The 15,651-nt window shown below is 49.5% G+C and overlaps 7 protein-coding genes across 7 annotated transcripts; all 7 read right to left on the bottom strand.

The window, feature by feature from the left end:
- Positions 1 to 110: 110 nt before the first annotated feature.
- Positions 111 to 860, bottom strand: TEOVI_000830600 (uncharacterized protein; the record flags this gene model as incomplete). Its single annotated transcript, XM_067222798.1, has 1 exon — positions 111 to 860. One exon carries the CDS (start codon positions 858 to 860, stop codon positions 111 to 113), a length of 750 nt encoding a protein of 249 aa, XP_067078899.1.
- A 651-nt stretch (positions 861 to 1,511) lies between these two features.
- TEOVI_000830700 (uncharacterized protein) lies at positions 1,512 to 2,111 on the bottom strand (the record flags this gene model as incomplete). Its single annotated transcript, XM_067222799.1, has 1 exon — positions 1,512 to 2,111. One exon carries the CDS (start codon positions 2,109 to 2,111, stop codon positions 1,512 to 1,514), a length of 600 nt encoding a protein of 199 aa, XP_067078900.1.
- Positions 2,112 to 2,446: 335 nt separating this feature from the next.
- TEOVI_000830800 (uncharacterized protein) lies at positions 2,447 to 5,347 on the bottom strand (the record flags this gene model as incomplete). Its single annotated transcript, XM_067222800.1, has 1 exon — positions 2,447 to 5,347. One exon carries the CDS (start codon positions 5,345 to 5,347, stop codon positions 2,447 to 2,449), a length of 2,901 nt encoding a protein of 966 aa, XP_067078901.1.
- Positions 5,348 to 5,773: 426 nt separating this feature from the next.
- TEOVI_000830900 (uncharacterized protein) lies at positions 5,774 to 7,012 on the bottom strand (the record flags this gene model as incomplete). The annotated part of the gene is made up of 1 exon (XM_067222801.1): positions 5,774 to 7,012. The coding sequence occupies one exon, from the start codon at positions 7,010 to 7,012 to the stop codon at positions 5,774 to 5,776; it is 1,239 nt and encodes a 412-aa protein (XP_067078902.1).
- A 1,115-nt stretch (positions 7,013 to 8,127) lies between these two features.
- Positions 8,128 to 10,749, bottom strand: TEOVI_000831000 (protein kinase, putative; the record flags this gene model as incomplete). The annotated part of the gene is made up of 1 exon (XM_067222802.1): positions 8,128 to 10,749. One exon carries the CDS (start codon positions 10,747 to 10,749, stop codon positions 8,128 to 8,130), a length of 2,622 nt encoding a protein of 873 aa, XP_067078903.1.
- Positions 10,750 to 11,392: 643 nt separating this feature from the next.
- Positions 11,393 to 13,234, bottom strand: TEOVI_000831100 (Pentatricopeptide repeat domain containing protein, putative; the record flags this gene model as incomplete). The annotated part of the gene is made up of 1 exon (XM_067222803.1): positions 11,393 to 13,234. The coding sequence occupies one exon, from the start codon at positions 13,232 to 13,234 to the stop codon at positions 11,393 to 11,395; it is 1,842 nt and encodes a 613-aa protein (XP_067078904.1).
- Positions 13,235 to 13,762: 528 nt separating this feature from the next.
- TEOVI_000831200 (hexokinase) lies at positions 13,763 to 15,178 on the bottom strand (the record flags this gene model as incomplete). The annotated part of the gene is made up of 1 exon (XM_067222804.1): positions 13,763 to 15,178. One exon carries the CDS (start codon positions 15,176 to 15,178, stop codon positions 13,763 to 13,765), a length of 1,416 nt encoding a protein of 471 aa, XP_067078905.1.
- Positions 15,179 to 15,651: the final 473 nt, after the last annotated feature.

Genomic DNA, 15,651 nt, shown 5'->3' on the forward strand with positions numbered 1-15,651 from the left:
TGGGGAGAAGGATATTTAAATATTTTTTGTTTCTTTTTCGTAAAATATTATTATTATTTTTGATATGATATTTTCATCTTTTTTTAATATTGTTATTTTTTTTTTCTTTGCTATTGCTTATGATTTTTTACTCTTACTTCTTTCTTACTAAATGCTTTTGTAAGGTGTGTCTTTTTTGTAAATATTAGTGATAAAGTAGATGATGCAGCTATAACTGCGACTAGGGAGCATATACAGAGAGCAATGTGTGGGTTATATGTTCGGTGCTCTGTCCATTGGTAATGAAGTTCAAGGTCGTTGTTCTTCACTTTGGAGTACGTTGGCTCTACCCTGAAAGACGTAATCTTGTGAAAAGTTCCGCTTTGATAGCCAAAGTGGAAATTGAGGCCAGCTAGATAATGTTCTTCCTTTGAGTGTTCCACTTTCGATTTTCTTTTTTCCGTCGTTATTTTTTTTATGATAGTTTTCATCAGGGGGTACCAAGCAGTGGATTTGGCCAGGCCACGCTCAATTTGAAAGCGGACGGCAACATCTGATATAGAGCCACCTTCTTGTTTTGTTGCATTGGTGGCGTACTCAAAAAGCCTCGTGGATGGTTGGTGAGCTCGTGTGTTAATTGCAAAACGAGGACTGTTGTCCGGTGGAAGCGGACGAGTAATAAGCCACTGGTTATTTTTTGTTTCCTTGACTTCAATCATATCATCTGCTCCTCTGGGAATATCTGTGGCTGCAGCTGTGCGCTTCAGGCGTAAGTGGAAGCTAACGGGAAGAAGCTCTCCATAGCTCCAAGCGTTCACCACCTCAGGAACGAGAAGACATGTGGAAAGCACTACAAATGTACATATTTGAATCCACAGCATGTGCGAACAGCCTATCGATACGCCTCCCGCTTCACCTACTCCCTCCAGTTTCTCCGAATGCCTTTTTTTTTTTTGTTGTTGTTGTTGTTTCGCTCAAAAGGGAAGGGGAAACCGTTGATGCTACCTAACACTTGCCCACTGGACCGAAGCAACTACACCTATTCTTCACCCTTTTATACGACCAATAACGAATGATGACTCCTGCTATGCTTAATTGGAACGCACACCACTCCCAAGCGTTGTGTTGATAATGTTTGTTTCCCTTTTTGTTTTCACGTGCCCATGGGGAAAAAAATAGGTACGTATCAAAAAAAAAGAGGAACTAAAGAACCAAACAGGAGTGGAAAAGATCTTACATGGAAAAGTAAGCTTTATTAACATTTATAAAACTTCCGCCGACGCCAACAGTTGTGCTTCATACTCACCTGTTAATTAGCTGCTGGTGGAGAGCCAACAACAATTAGGTCATGCTCCTCAATACACCCATGGTTACAAATAAGGGGAAAACGATAGACGCCGAGGCAACCGCATATCGCACTTCAATGCGTATAGTTAGGTCTACAGGAGCGGTGGTCTAATACACGATAGCTATTTTGGCACACGCACACATATAAATACGCAACATCATTCCTTTGTGCGAGGTGTGGTGCATTACCTTCGGTAGTTTCTTCGTTTTCCGTAGGGATTGTTGGAGATTTGCTCCTCAACTTTGTGGGGCCACAGAGCCTTCGAGCGGGTCGACACCCCAACCCACACACGCCTGGCTGCGGGGAACGTCAGCGCAAGCACCACTAATTGAAGAGGAAGCAATCCACTGGCGATATTGTGAGCTGTGTGTGCCGCTGTAAGCACCTCTGCTGTCAAGTGGTATTGACCAACTGTGAAACTCTGGTCGTGTTGGCCCCCATCCCAGTCAACGAAGCTGGTGAAAGGATAATGGCAACTCTCCAGTCGTGACCTTATGCCTGCAGTTGTAGTGTAATGCCCAAGAAGCATCAAAGAACATACGGCCGTGAGGATGCCTTCCAACACTAATTGGTAAAACGCTATACCCATGGCATTTCGGATGAGCCATGCAACAGGAGTGAACTTCAAGCATGACGATAAGAAAGATCTCGGAGGAACCGTCGTCTCATGTTTCGCTGACTTTTTGAAGCCGTTGCGATTGAGAGAACGATCTAAAGCGCTAGAACTCGATATTGAACGTGCATAGCGAGTTACAACTGCGGTTAGATAAGATTTTCTGGACATGTGCCCCCGCTGGCTCTAATAGCATTGTAACAACATAAAAAAAGGTGTCAACAGTGAAAAAAATAAAGGAAGAAAATATTTTTCAAACCACTGTTATCGTAAGCGATTGTACAATGTAAGAAGTGAAGTGCACACCTAATTAGACATGACCTTTGCGACATACAAAAAAAAGTTTATTACTCGGTAACAATTTATATTGGAGAATAAAGGTAGCTGCACCAGCGCCTCCCTTCCACGTTCAGCGCTCCTACGTTCACTGAATCAAGCCAAAAGAGGTCACTTAACACAGTTTGTTTCGCTTATGGAAGATTCTAGCTACCAGTCGACGCATCAATTCACGTTCCGCCCAACTCTCCCTTTTCCACGCTGAACGAAAACGTGTAGCGGCTGTTACTTGCTGCCACCGCCGCATCCACATCCGCAAGCGTCACCCTATGTGGTGGGCATTCAACAACTGCACAACCATTGTCCGCTACTGTCCAATTCTCTGAGGTAAGCACTGAATAGATATCAAAGTGGGGAAGAGTTTGCTCGACGCCATTAGTGGGATCATCGTGATCAACAGCAGTACTATGAACAGTACCAGAAGCACTCACATTTGGTGATCCCACCTCTTCCCCTTTGCTCTCACATGACTCCACAGATCCAAATACTAACACTGTCAACGCGGCGTGTGTCGAGGCGTCGCTTGTCGACCGCTCCGCCACCGCCCGCACAAGCCTCGCCCCATCCACACACGCTTCTAACCCGAACTCCACCACAAGCCGTGTCACATACTCAAGCGTTGGCGTCACATGACAAACCGTAGTCGCGTCATCACATCTCCCTGCTGGGCGAAGATGCAGTTGGTCGTTGAAAATCAACAGTGGCGCGCTCCGCCGACCCTCAACGGTGTCCTCCCCATACACTGTGTTCTCCACGAGTGTCATAACACGGTCATACGCAGCACGAACACATTCACACCGCTTCATGCTGGGAGCTCGCCAGGTCATCAAACCGTGTATCGTTACGGTATAAAACGTCGGCTTACGGGTGCGGTTGGGAAAAAACACGGTAGCGCCTGTTTTGCTTTCGTGTGCATTACCAGTGTCTCCCTTTGATTGCTTCCGATGAGAATTCTGCTTTTCTTGACGCTGTTGCTTACGTGGCTCTGCATTCACAGCCGCACAGATAATTTTCGACGCTGAGACAACAGCAGCGGGGAAGTGATGGCACACAGACAACGAGGGCGGATACAAAGTACACTTATACGCCGTGTAACAGCTAAGCGATCCCCGAGCGTGACGATGCAACACGGAACGCCCTAAAAGTAAATTGCGACTACTGTTCTTCATTGACACGTCGAATACCCGAAGCTCAGAAGCGTCGAGTGATGAGAGGCGCATCCCAGTGTAGTTTTTATCCATCTCCACCTCTGCATCTACTCGCATGATATCTGATGCGAAAAATGAAAGACCTTCGTGAACGCTCAACGAGAACGTAGCATAAGGGTGCAAATAACGGTGGTGAAAATTGTCATCGTCGAGGTCTTCTTCGGGCGGAACACACGGCTCCTCCTCACCGTCTTCCAAAGAAGTAATAGCTAGCCCAGTGCCTTCTCCACGGCGCCTCTTTGACACCTTGTTTCTCCCACGGCATCGGGTCCCTCCCTGATCTCTGATGTGTCGCAGTTCCGCGGCTGTCCACGGAACACGGCGTGTTTCCCATATGTAGAAGAACCGTGAGACTGCATCCATCACTTGCTCTAATTCAGTGTCACTCATCGTACTGTGCTCTTTTGGTCGCACAGTGGTGGAGGTTGCGGAAGCAGTGGCAGCTCCGCCTGCTAAAGTATACGAGAGTAGCGACGGATGTGGAAACCGCAGCGGCGGGCGCCGTATTGCGACACCGTCAAGGCTCGTAAGTTTAGGCAGTGACTTGCGAACTTGTTCTCGGTAATCTGGTTTGCGGGTGATTGGGTTATTCGCTAGCGAAAGTCGAAGCAACCGTTCTGCAAAGTGTGCACGCAGCGCAAAGAGGAAACGGAGACACATCAGCCTATTGTCGCTCACGTCGAGTGCGAGAAGCGTGGTATCCAACTTGTACTTGCGAAGAGCAGCAACGAGAGCATCTGCTGCTGTAATGGAGCATCGACGTAACGTTAAAGTTCGAAGAACTACAGCTGCCGATTTCCCCTGAGTGTGGCGCTGTTGTCTCGAACGTTCCTGCCTTCGTTCATTGGGATCGCTTTGAAGCCTCCTCTCTTCATCCATAGTGCGTAGCGCCCACACAACAGCCCCCATCACCTCGTGCGCACAAGCGGCTGTGCTGAGATCCACCTGTTTTTCTGTCAAACTGGATGGTAGTAAGGCAGACCGCCTGGATTTGCTCTTCGCATCCCACACCGTAAAATGCTCCCAAGTCTCAGTACGGATGATAGGCTCGTTGGGATGCCGAGCTATGTATGCGGCAACCGATGGGAGTGATGACAGGTCAACGGAACCGATTGATAAACGACACGTTGTGACGGTCACAACACGCCGCTCCTCTTCCTCAATCGCAGCATCCACAACAGCAGCATCTTCTTGGTCATCAGAGTCGTACCCCCTTTCGACCTCCACCTGGCGCCGCACATCACAAACTACCTTCTGAGGTATCTCAAAGGTACGCTGCCATAGTAAGCAAACGACACACTTCTGTAATGGTGAAAGTCCTTCAAAGATTCGTCTATGTTCCTCCGAAAGCCGATTCTCCGCCCCACCGGAGGCCGCTGCGCCAAGTTCCCCTTGGGCCTTCTCCATATGTTTGCTTCCAAGCTTTGCCGTACCTTTCCGTGGCTTCAGGACAGTGAGGAGATCCCGCTGATGGGAGTACCTACAGGGCCTGGTGCGCAACAACGTCATGCGCTCAACGACCTCAACATCGAGATTCCACCTCACGTATGATTGTTCCTTCTTTAACTCCCCCACAATTTTTTCCACAACCGCTTGTTTATCACCCTCAGAAGTGTCCACGCCTTGCTCCCTCCCCCTTTGAAGTATCTCCTCTTGCAATGAGTACAACTGCATGGCCGTCGTACGCAATTCCCGTTCTTTCTGAGCCGCTAATTCCGCTCGAAGCCTCGTTTCCAACTGGTAAGCTTTACACCGACCCTTTGCACGCAGAGCGGGGCACAGAGCACACTGCAATGTCGCGGCATCCTTACGAAACCCAAGAACATGGGAATGTCGTGAGTAACCTCCCGTGTTCGACAACATGGCCACGATGTACTACTTCTTACCCTCGTACCCTGTTTCTCCGCCTTTCTTCCCTTCCTTCCGTTGGTTGACACGGGATCAAACAGAGGTAACTGTATTTGGGGGTGCGGGTATACTTACTACGCTTGTTTTGAAATAATCCACGAGGGGAAGGGGGAACGAGGTTGATCGACGGCAAAATGTTAGATACATGTAAATGCGCGCTTGTGCACACAATAGATGAAGGGCTAGGGTAATGAGTCTTGAACTGTCGACGATAGTATAAACGCATAGGATATATATATATATCATGCAATAAATACGAGAGAGGGATTGGCGTCTGCAGAGAACACTGAAACCAACCGAATATGTGACAGAGACACCGGTTTCCCCCGGGCACGAAATGAAATAAGACAGGAAGGACGCATCTCTTGCCGAGGAATTGCTTCAACAAAGTGAGACAACGAAAGATATGGCCGTACCGCGTGTATCGGCCGCTGGTAACACCTCGTCTATTACCACACCACACCTGTCAGCGCGCAGAAGCGCCTCCACAAGATGCATTTCTGCACCTTGTCGCAACTCCTCATGGTTGATGCCATCGCCAACAAGGTTCACGAGCAGGGTCCCATTGCTGTGAATCTTTGAAATCACACCCGCCAACCGCGAAACCAGAGAGGCTTCATCCTTCTTCGAGCCTTCGTTGGCAGCACTACCACGACCTTTACTACAAAAAGTGCAACATCCGAGTTTGAAACAGCGCGCTTGTAGCGGGCGAAGTGGATCTAAATGAGCGCCGCGTGTGGGGTGCGCCACAAGGCGGAGAAGACTTCGGACAGTTTCATCAGCAGTAGCAGTGGCAGCAGGTGTGAGAGGAACAAAATTAACATGCATGTGTTGCTCCAGAACAAGGCCGCGCTCCACAGCCATCTGCACCGCAACCCGACTAAAAGTGCAATCCAACTCGCTAACATCAAGAACAGCGAGTGGTCCTACCTTCCCTACTTCACTTTCCCCCGTCCTCTCCCGCAGTTCATTCTCAAGCAAAAGCGCGAACGAGTGCCGTGCGGCACGCAGGACCCTAAGGCCTGCAAAACGTGGAGAGGGAAACACAATGCCGTTCTCCATCAGCGGCGGTGGCTCCTCATTTTTGACCCCGTCTCTTTTGGTCGTGTCTGTTACTCTTTGCACATTCTCAACACGCTTCCGCGATAGAGTCCACTGTGCAATTACCTCAACATCTTCATTTCCTTTAAATTCGGGCCCCCCTAGCGATGACGAGAGGTGTGGTGGGGATAACACAGCAACAATCTGCCTCCCTCGCCTTTCCGTTGTATCGTCAGTAAGCGCACCCTCCAGGGTTGCGGTGACTTCACCGATGACGGAAGGTTGAAGCAATGCTTCGCCAGCACCGCTGAGCTGTCGGACAAGTTGAACATTTGAACCGTACATTTCAAGCCGTGTTCCACGTGGAAGACCATCGGCGGCGTCTTCTGCGAGAACACACATATTTGAGTCTCCATCGAACTGCAGCGAAAGCAAACGCCACCGAAGAAGCAGAGCGGCACGTAGCAGGGGGACCGTCACCAGCGAAGGTGGGGAAGTGCCAGTGGCCGCCGAAGTGGGGGCGGTGCGATAAAGAAAGGAAGAGGAGCAACACTTACGCGCCCCACTACCTCGGAACATGAAGAGCGCACGGTAATACGGGCAGCGAAGACCACTTCTTTTTAACTTTCCCCTGGCGGTTCACCGGGACCCTGCCGACCAACTAATGTATATATGCGGGGTTGTTTGTGTCTATGGCACTAAGGAAAGCCTATCGCCGCGTTGCCCCTTCCCCTCATTTTGTCGAGGATGCGGGGAAGCGTGATAGGCAGCAATAAGAAGGAAGGTTAAGAAAAAAAAACACGCATAGAAAGATGTACAAAACATAGGAGTCGAGTAAGGGTTTAGATGGAGCTCTGCAGAGGTGTGGATGGGTGGGTGGAGGGACCTCACGGATATCGACAAGGGGAAAAAGTGCACGTGACCACCTACAAGCGATGAGTTTTGCACTCATCAGTGGCCATTCACAACTACAAAGTGGGCAAGTGTAGCCTGGATGTGTGGACAATCGGTCAAGACGTATGAAAGCTTGTATAAATGTTGCATACGTGTACGTTAATGCATGTAACTGGAGGGTTGGCCAAACCACAAATCTTACACATGTGCGGTCGCCGCCTACAGGGCTGCCGAAACCGCTCGTCATATATTAAAACCGATCCGTCTAACATCATAAATAAAAATAATTAGTAATGAACAGGCGTGAACAAACTCATACAGAGCAACATCCCTCTGAGGGATTACCCAGCTTCCCCTTCACATTCAGTGGTGTGCGCAACCAGGGATTTCACCCTCGTTCACTTACTGCTTTCTTCTATTTTTATTGTAACCGGAGCCAGCATGACTACTTTCCTCCAAACCACGTTCCCAGAGGCCGTAGTTGCTGGTGCAAACGCGAGGAGACATCAAAAAAGAGTGATTATGAAAACAACAAAACTGGCGAAGCACAGAAAGTCAAAAAAAAAAAAAAGACGACATCGAAAGGGGGCGCGATCGTCCTCTTTCACACAAACGCACACCGACACGTGTGTCACTCCTTTCAAATTGTTTTTTAGCCCATCTACCTGACCTCATATTGGTCACTACCTGTCTGTAGCTTCATCTGATGTGGATGGTTTTGAATTGGTGCCGCTGTACAGGTACTGTTTTTACCCATCGCCACGATGCAACGCTCCAGTTTATGAGGATCATGACCCGCCTCATCCCACATTTGTCTGTGCCTGCAAACTGTTTAATAATCGCTGCGCCACAGATGTTACTATCGATGGAAACTTGTCTCCATCGGAAAGCTTCAGCAGCAAACGCAGCAAAGCATGGGACTCTAGTATGCACGAGGTGTCTGTGGCGTGCGCGAGCAAAAGCTCTACAAACCGCACAGCTAAAGTGACTTCCGCCCAGCGCTGTCGCTCACATGCAAGCGTAGCGCGGTCAATTGCGATCGCAATAAAAGCACCGTAAGAGGCGAAGGCTGCAGCAACCCTGTTGTCCTCGCAGAGAGCGAAAAGGACCTTCAACACCTCATCGTCTCGCGCCTCCGCTGGCACCGGGATATTCTTTGCCGTGTGCACTAAGAGTGGAACACTACATCGCACGTCTCTCATAAAGTTGGCTGCCTTTGGGGATGCACATTGTAAGGCGGGGAGGCACTTGAGCACTGTAATGCGCGTGGCCGTGTCAACAGAAGCGTTGGAAGCAACGACAAGAAACGTGCCTGCAATGGCTTTACCGCCGATGTTAAGGGATTTGAGATCATTGCGAGCAGCAAGATGAACGTACTGCATAAGAAGTTCAATGGCATTCGGACAGAGTTTTCGGCTCGCCTCCTGCAACGCTAACAACCACAGCTCCTCCGCTGGTTTTCCACCTTTACCGCAGGCACTGGCAATGCCAACAACGACGCTGCTGGTGTTAACTCCACCGGCGTTGGGGCTGCAGGGGGAGTGGATATGAGGATTGATGGGTTTCCTGCCTGCTTCACCTGATGAGGGCGCACTAGTTGTGGCCGTGGCCGCGCTTCCAGCGGGATCTCCCATAGCTGATGCTGCTCCACCCCCTCCCCCTACTATGGAAGTCGATACAGCAACAGCAGCTGTCGCGGTGGCAGCCACAGAACCACCTGTGCCCCCCTTGGGTGAATCTTGAGGGTCGTCCTGCCGTGCACCACTCACACTCGGGCCTAGTATAATACTCTCGTCTCCTGCCTTCCTGTACACCTGTAAAAGTATTTCAAAAAGTTTGTCGATATTCTGCCACCCGACAGCGGGATCCTTGTCACCACGGAATGCGTCGTAGCATATGTCCTCTATAATGCGCTGAACAGCGTAAACGGCGTGGTCAGAAACGAAACGGTTCTGAGAGACGTAGCGACGAAACGTTATATTCTCCACGTTTGTGGAAGCAACCTCGGGGCGTGACGAAAAGGAAGCTCGGTTTTCTTCCTCCTCACCGGCCGTTCCTACGAGCAGGGCGCGCAGAGCGTCAATGCACATGATCGCAACATCAACCTCCGCACACTGCAAAAGGAACCAGAGTGCCCCCGGGTGAGTAGGAGCATACTGCAGCACGCGTGGGTCTTGTCGCTCACAGCAACAAACAAAAAGCGCGCCAAGTGATTCGGCCTTCCCAAGAACTCCAAGCTGCGCACTGTCCCACAGATCGGCTTCGCCGAGCCGGGTTAGAAAACAGCTTGACTCCGTACGACAACGCTGTGCGGCAAAAACAAAGGTGCGAATTATGTGAAAAGAAACCTTTGGTGTCACCTTCGGTAGTACTGCAACGACTCTCTTCAGGCACCCACTCCTGAGCCATTCCTCACGTTGCTCCGCACGCTCGTTAAAGAGGTTATTCTCCACCCAACTCTTAATCGCTTCGGAATTACTAGCCACCTGGTCAGAGGTAGTGCCATCAACCTGAGTGTCTGCGAGTGTTTTTACAATGTTCTCCGCAAGGAAGCCACCAAACCATCCGTGCTTCAACAACGCCGCTGCGGTCGGCCGCTTAGACGCGTCCCTGTCAAGACACTGTGTCAAGAAATTGCGGCACTCCTCCGACACATCCATGGTAGGTATTGGTGTTTCATCCGTTTCGCTTATACAATACAATGCGTTGGCAGGTTTACGATCAAAGAAGGGTGGGTTACCTGTCAATAGTTCAATGCAAAGGCACCCAAGCGACCAAATGTCGCAACTCTCTGCAGGTGGCTCACCCCGCACAGCTTCGGGAGCCATCCAATACACAGAACCCACTATACCTTCTTCTGCGACAGATTTACCATCCCCATCACACACTGCGCTGCTTGACAGCAAGCCATCCTCTTCATCATTTGTGTCTCCGTGTACGGCACCAAGGTTCACAGCCAAACCAAAATCCGATAACTTAACAACTTCAGCTGCACCCAAGAGTACGTTGGCGCATTTTATATCACGGTGCACGATCTTCTCTTTGTGCAAGTAAGCCAACGCAGAAGTTATCTGAAACATGAAACGGGCCACCTCCAGCTCACCACACCGGCCGTGACGCTTCAGTCTCTGCAATAGGGAACGTTCAAGCGCAAATTCGGTAACAATGAGAAAAGACTTGCCAGAGTGTGCATGATCAATGTAGCGGATGACATAAGGATGCTTCAAGTGGCTAAGTATGGCCACTTCATTCCGGCACGTAGCCATAGCTGCATCATCATGAACCTCCATTTTCTTGACAGCAACCATGAGCCCGGTGTTGCGGTCGACGGCGCTGTACACAACAGCATTACCACCCTTACCAATAAGGTCCTGTAACTGATATGTGGAATATCTACCCTTCACAATGTCGTTAGCCCGCATCGCGGTGGTGAGTGGAAAAGCACCCCTATATGTATACTGTGGATGCCAGCCTTACAGTGCTGCGGGGTCCGGCGGCCAAGTAGGATTAACCAAGCTCCAATATACAATTCGGTGCTTGCAACTCCCTTCCTTCTCGAATTCTCCTTATCGACACCTTGTTTATAACCCGCTGGCAAACAAAAGAGAAGGGAAGTGAGAAATATGTCGGCAGATGGGAGATTGTTGACGCTACAGCCATCAAAAAGTGCCCAAAATCAAAAGACGGCGACCTCCACTCAAACACCGAATGATAGCAAACGTTAGAACATGGGAGCGCACAAATGCGTACGCCAGTGACTATGGGAAGCTGAAAGTCGTGGGAGGTCAAAACTGCGGGGTGGAAACTGGGGTGGATACCCCTGAAGTTGCGCCCCAAGTCTTCCAACACACAGCGAATACAGCACAACACTCTTCACGCGGACATATACACACATATATATGCGTTTGAGCTGTATCACGTAAGAGCACACGACTGTGAAATCATTTGGGTGAACAACGGAAATCTTGGAATACGACGTCAGTGGAGTAAAAAAAGAGCACCCGTGTGGATGAAGCACAAGTGTCGGACATGCACTAAACCTTGAAGACATTGTCGCTTACAACATCAAATGACGATGTCATTTCGGGCTCGCTGCCTCCCAGCCTTCGAACGAGACCGCAGAGCCTCATGCAGTGGCTGGTGTCCCTTTATTACCTCCACATCCTGACCAGCATCTGTCAGCAACTTCACAACATTGTTGAGCACGACACTATCGATGCCAATATCGCAGTCAAGTGCAAACTTACTAATACGGTTAACAGTTTCTGCATCTCCGGCACGGGCAGCTCGCTCTAGTATCGGTAGTATCATTTCCACCTCAACCCTTAAACCGGTGTGAGAAGTGACTTTTTGCAGGAACTCAATAGCCTCATCGATGCTGTCAGCAAGTACTGCCTGCCGGATAAGAATACGGAATGTAAATGCGTTGGGGGTAACACCGTTCCCTTGCATTGCATCATAAATAGTGCGCTGCAACGTCGCACCGCGTCGGGAGGCAAGTCCAACAAGTAGACAGTTGTACGTATTCGTACGCTGCTGCACCCCCCATTCGGCCACGTAGCTTCCCACAAGCGCCATAGCACGCCGCTCCTCGCCCAGTTTGGACGCAGCAAGTACTAGAAGGTCGAGTGAATGAACAGAAACAGTCTGCCCCCGTTGCCGCCGACAACGCAAATGTGAAATGACTCTGTCGAGAAGGGAAACAGAGCTTACGGCATCCGCCAGTGCAATCATAAAGTGGCGGTCCATCGCCTGTCGGAGGCAATCGACTGTGTATTTCCTAAAAGGATCTGTTAGTTCAAGGTGTCCCTTACGTGCCATCAGTTCCAACAAGTCGAATGCCTTCTCCAATTCCTGTGCTTGAGCCCAACACCACACCACAAGGCTGAGAATATCCGCCGTCTTCGTCATGACATGGCGGTCCATCATTGCAAGCACTTTCCCGGCCGTGTCTGCATCCGCACACTTGGCACACCGTTGAAGCAGCTCTGCTACGTGCCGCTTCTGCACAAACTGCACAAACGACGCTTTGTCAACAACACAGCGAAGCTCCAGCTCAAACATGAGCCACAGTACATACTCTGGTGGATAATCTTGCGCGTTGTGCAGCCATTGTTCCATCATCTCTGAAATCAGCCGCTTATCCATCACACTACTCCCATGCCGAAGGGCTTCACGAGTTACATCCACAACAAAGGAGGGATCTGCTACCGAAGGAACTACATGCAGGAGGAGTGTATGAACAGTGCAAGGAAGGGGCCGAACCGTAAAGTCCTGCCGCATGTCATTCCACAATCCTGTGGGATCAACACCCATTCGAATGTGCAATTCAACGAGGTAGTGGTATGTTAGGGCATCGGGGGACACATCCGCTGCTTTCATCTCCTTCAACACAAATGCAACCTCATCACTGGAGAAATTTTTGCGTTTTGTGAGCACCTCCAAATACGCATTGAAGAAATTTGCATTGACAAGTGAAAAAGGCACAGTTTTCCCACAGGAAAGGCTTGTCGATGCTTCCCTCGCCCCTGTTATTGAGGACGACACCACAGTATGGACGGGCCGTAGATCTCTGAGTCCCAGCATGAACACTTCACGAACGCGATCCATGCGACCCAACTCAGTAAAGGTTCGCATGAGACAGAGTGCCATGTCCCTCGCGTGAACAATGCCCCCTGCAAACTCCCACAGTGTAACATTACCCTCCCGGAAAGCTGATTCGTAGAACCGCACTACCCCATCGAAGTCTTTCCTCTCCATGCATCCTATTACACGGGCAAGCGGTGACAACGTCGGCAGCTGCACAGTTGCTTCCGTGTGAGATCCCCGATGCCCCAAAAGGAGAATATTATCTTCTCTCGTCCACCGATTAATAGCCCCTGCAGTGAGCCACAAGGCTCTCCGCATTAACCGCTTGGATTCCTATTTTTCACGTATCCTAGAAACACCGAAAAGCCGCTACCTTGTTCACCGGAAGAAAATGCAAAAAAACGGGGTAAATACCTTCTCATACGGAAAACAGAGGGAAGCAGAATACCGCAAACTTTTTGCATCGACGAAAACAGACGCATACATACATATGTGTATTCGGCTCCCCCGCTCAGTTATAACAATAAAGCATTTAATATATATATATATATATATATATATATTGTTAAGAAACAAAAGTACATCAGAAAAAAAAACTAGAAAAAACGAAATGCAAAAGTCGCTGAGGCCACGGTAAGTCCGTTTAAGTTGCAAAACCGACGCTATATTGCCGAAATAGCATAGCAGTGTCATCACAAAAAAACGCATAATAACGAAAAATAAAAAAATCAATACAGACAGACAGAAAGTTTTTTGTCAACTGCTGCTTTTCAGAAGAATTTCACGCTAACTAACAAATTTTTAAAAAATAACAGAAAATTACACTACGTTCGCGGACACTCACCTTCACTTCCCGTCAGCAACGATAGCGGAGATAAGTGCCGCACCGACACCACTGCCACCCTTTGCGAGAACGGCCCTGACATCGCACTCAGGGCCAAGGATACGGTTGATGTTGTCCTGCAAGACGCGGCGGAATGACGGAATCTTCTCAAACACGGAGCCGTCAATTGCAATAGTTGCACGGCCCTGTGTTTGAGTCTTAACCAGTGGAGCGCAGCAGAAGGAAGCAGAGAGTTGCGCAGCCCTCCCACGGACAAGGCGGCACACATCGCGAATGATGCGAAGGTCTTCAATTGACTGCACGTCAACACCACACACCTTCTGGATCGTGCTGCGAGTGAACTGAAGTCCGGGCATACGGTCAGCACTGATCATCCCGGCAAATCGGGACTCAAACGACCCCCGGTTGCCCAAAGCAGTCTGCAGTGCCGCAGGAAGGCAGTTAATAGACGACAGGTGCACAATAACGCGGCGGGCGATTTCGCCGAGGTACATGCCGGATATCATCTTCTCCAGCGCCTGTTGACCTTTGTTCAACGACGCATCGTCAATATCCAAGTCGAACTTCGTCGTAGGGAGGACAAACCGGTACTTGGAGTCAAAGTTGCCGCTTTCCATATTGATGGGAGTAAGTGCTGACCCACGAGCAGCAACGGCAGGGTCCTTCGTCACAGCAGACGCCGTCTCAAAGTAGCACGCATTGGAACCAGTGCCGATAATCACACCAACCTGTACCTCAGGGTCCTTAAAGTAATGCGAAATCATCGTGGCAACAGTGTCGTTGCACAACGCCACAACATTCACCTTCAAGCTCACTCGCCCAAAAGCAGCCTGAAGAAGGGCAATCACATCATTTCCTTGAACGCCTTTCGTGCTGAAGCCCTTCGTCCACCGGATAAGCACACCACGGTTAACCTTCGTCTGCTCCACGGGGAAACTGAAGGTAAACCCAAGAGGAACTGTGCGATTGAGGTCCTCAGGTGCACGAGTTTCCATGGTTTTCTTCACATTGGATGCAATGAAGTCAAACAGATCGGTGGCGTTACCCTCAAGGGCATATTTGGGAATCTTGAATGCAGAAGTAGAGGAATCCACCACGGCACCCTCCTTGCATGCAACGCGCAGCACACGGAAGTTGGTACCACCGAGGTCAAGTGCGTAGAAGACGCCAGTAGCACGCTTAGGGTCCGCCTTGTATACATAAGATGGTAACATGCGGACGGTGCTTTCACGACCCTCAAGACCCTCCACCATCTCGTACAGGAGGTATGTCATGATCTGTCGCATAGACTCCACACTCATTGTGAATTGGTTGGTCAGCGCTGCCATTGCAACATCACGCTTAACGGCACGCACAGTCTCACCATCATTTCCCTGGATCGAGATGTGTTCGAGGATATTGTTTAGGCGTCTAGACATTACTCGGACGTTCCAATATCGAGGTGATAAACTTACGCTGATATCTTTTTCCTTTATACTGGAAATGATATGTGTCTCGGGGTTTTGGCTTTAGTAATAAATAGAGTTTTTTATATAACTTATTTGTGTTTGTATTGCTTTCTTATGGCGTATCGATCCACACGGCAGTATTGCACCGGTGCAAGCAGAAAAGGGGGAAAGAAAGGAATTAAGAGAAGCAACAACATCACATAAGGACAGTAACGACAACAGATCCCCGTCACACCTAATGAAGACCTCATACGTTGCCTTAAAGTGTTCAGCGCAAAGCAGCAGCATAAACAATGTGTGGGTGTATATATACCCTTTGTTTGCTTTTAGAGTCTCCTGCCAAACCTTGTATTATCCTTTTCACGTTTTGCCCCTTACGTTTTGTATCAGTTCACTTCCCCATAATTATTTCTTTCCCTTGTTCGTTTTTTTTTCGTTATACC

This window comes from Trypanosoma equiperdum (assembly GCF_001457755.1).
Source record: "Trypanosoma equiperdum strain OVI genome assembly, contig: ctg_1702, whole genome shotgun sequence".
Classification (NCBI taxonomy): domain Eukaryota; phylum Euglenozoa; class Kinetoplastea; order Trypanosomatida; family Trypanosomatidae; genus Trypanosoma; species Trypanosoma equiperdum.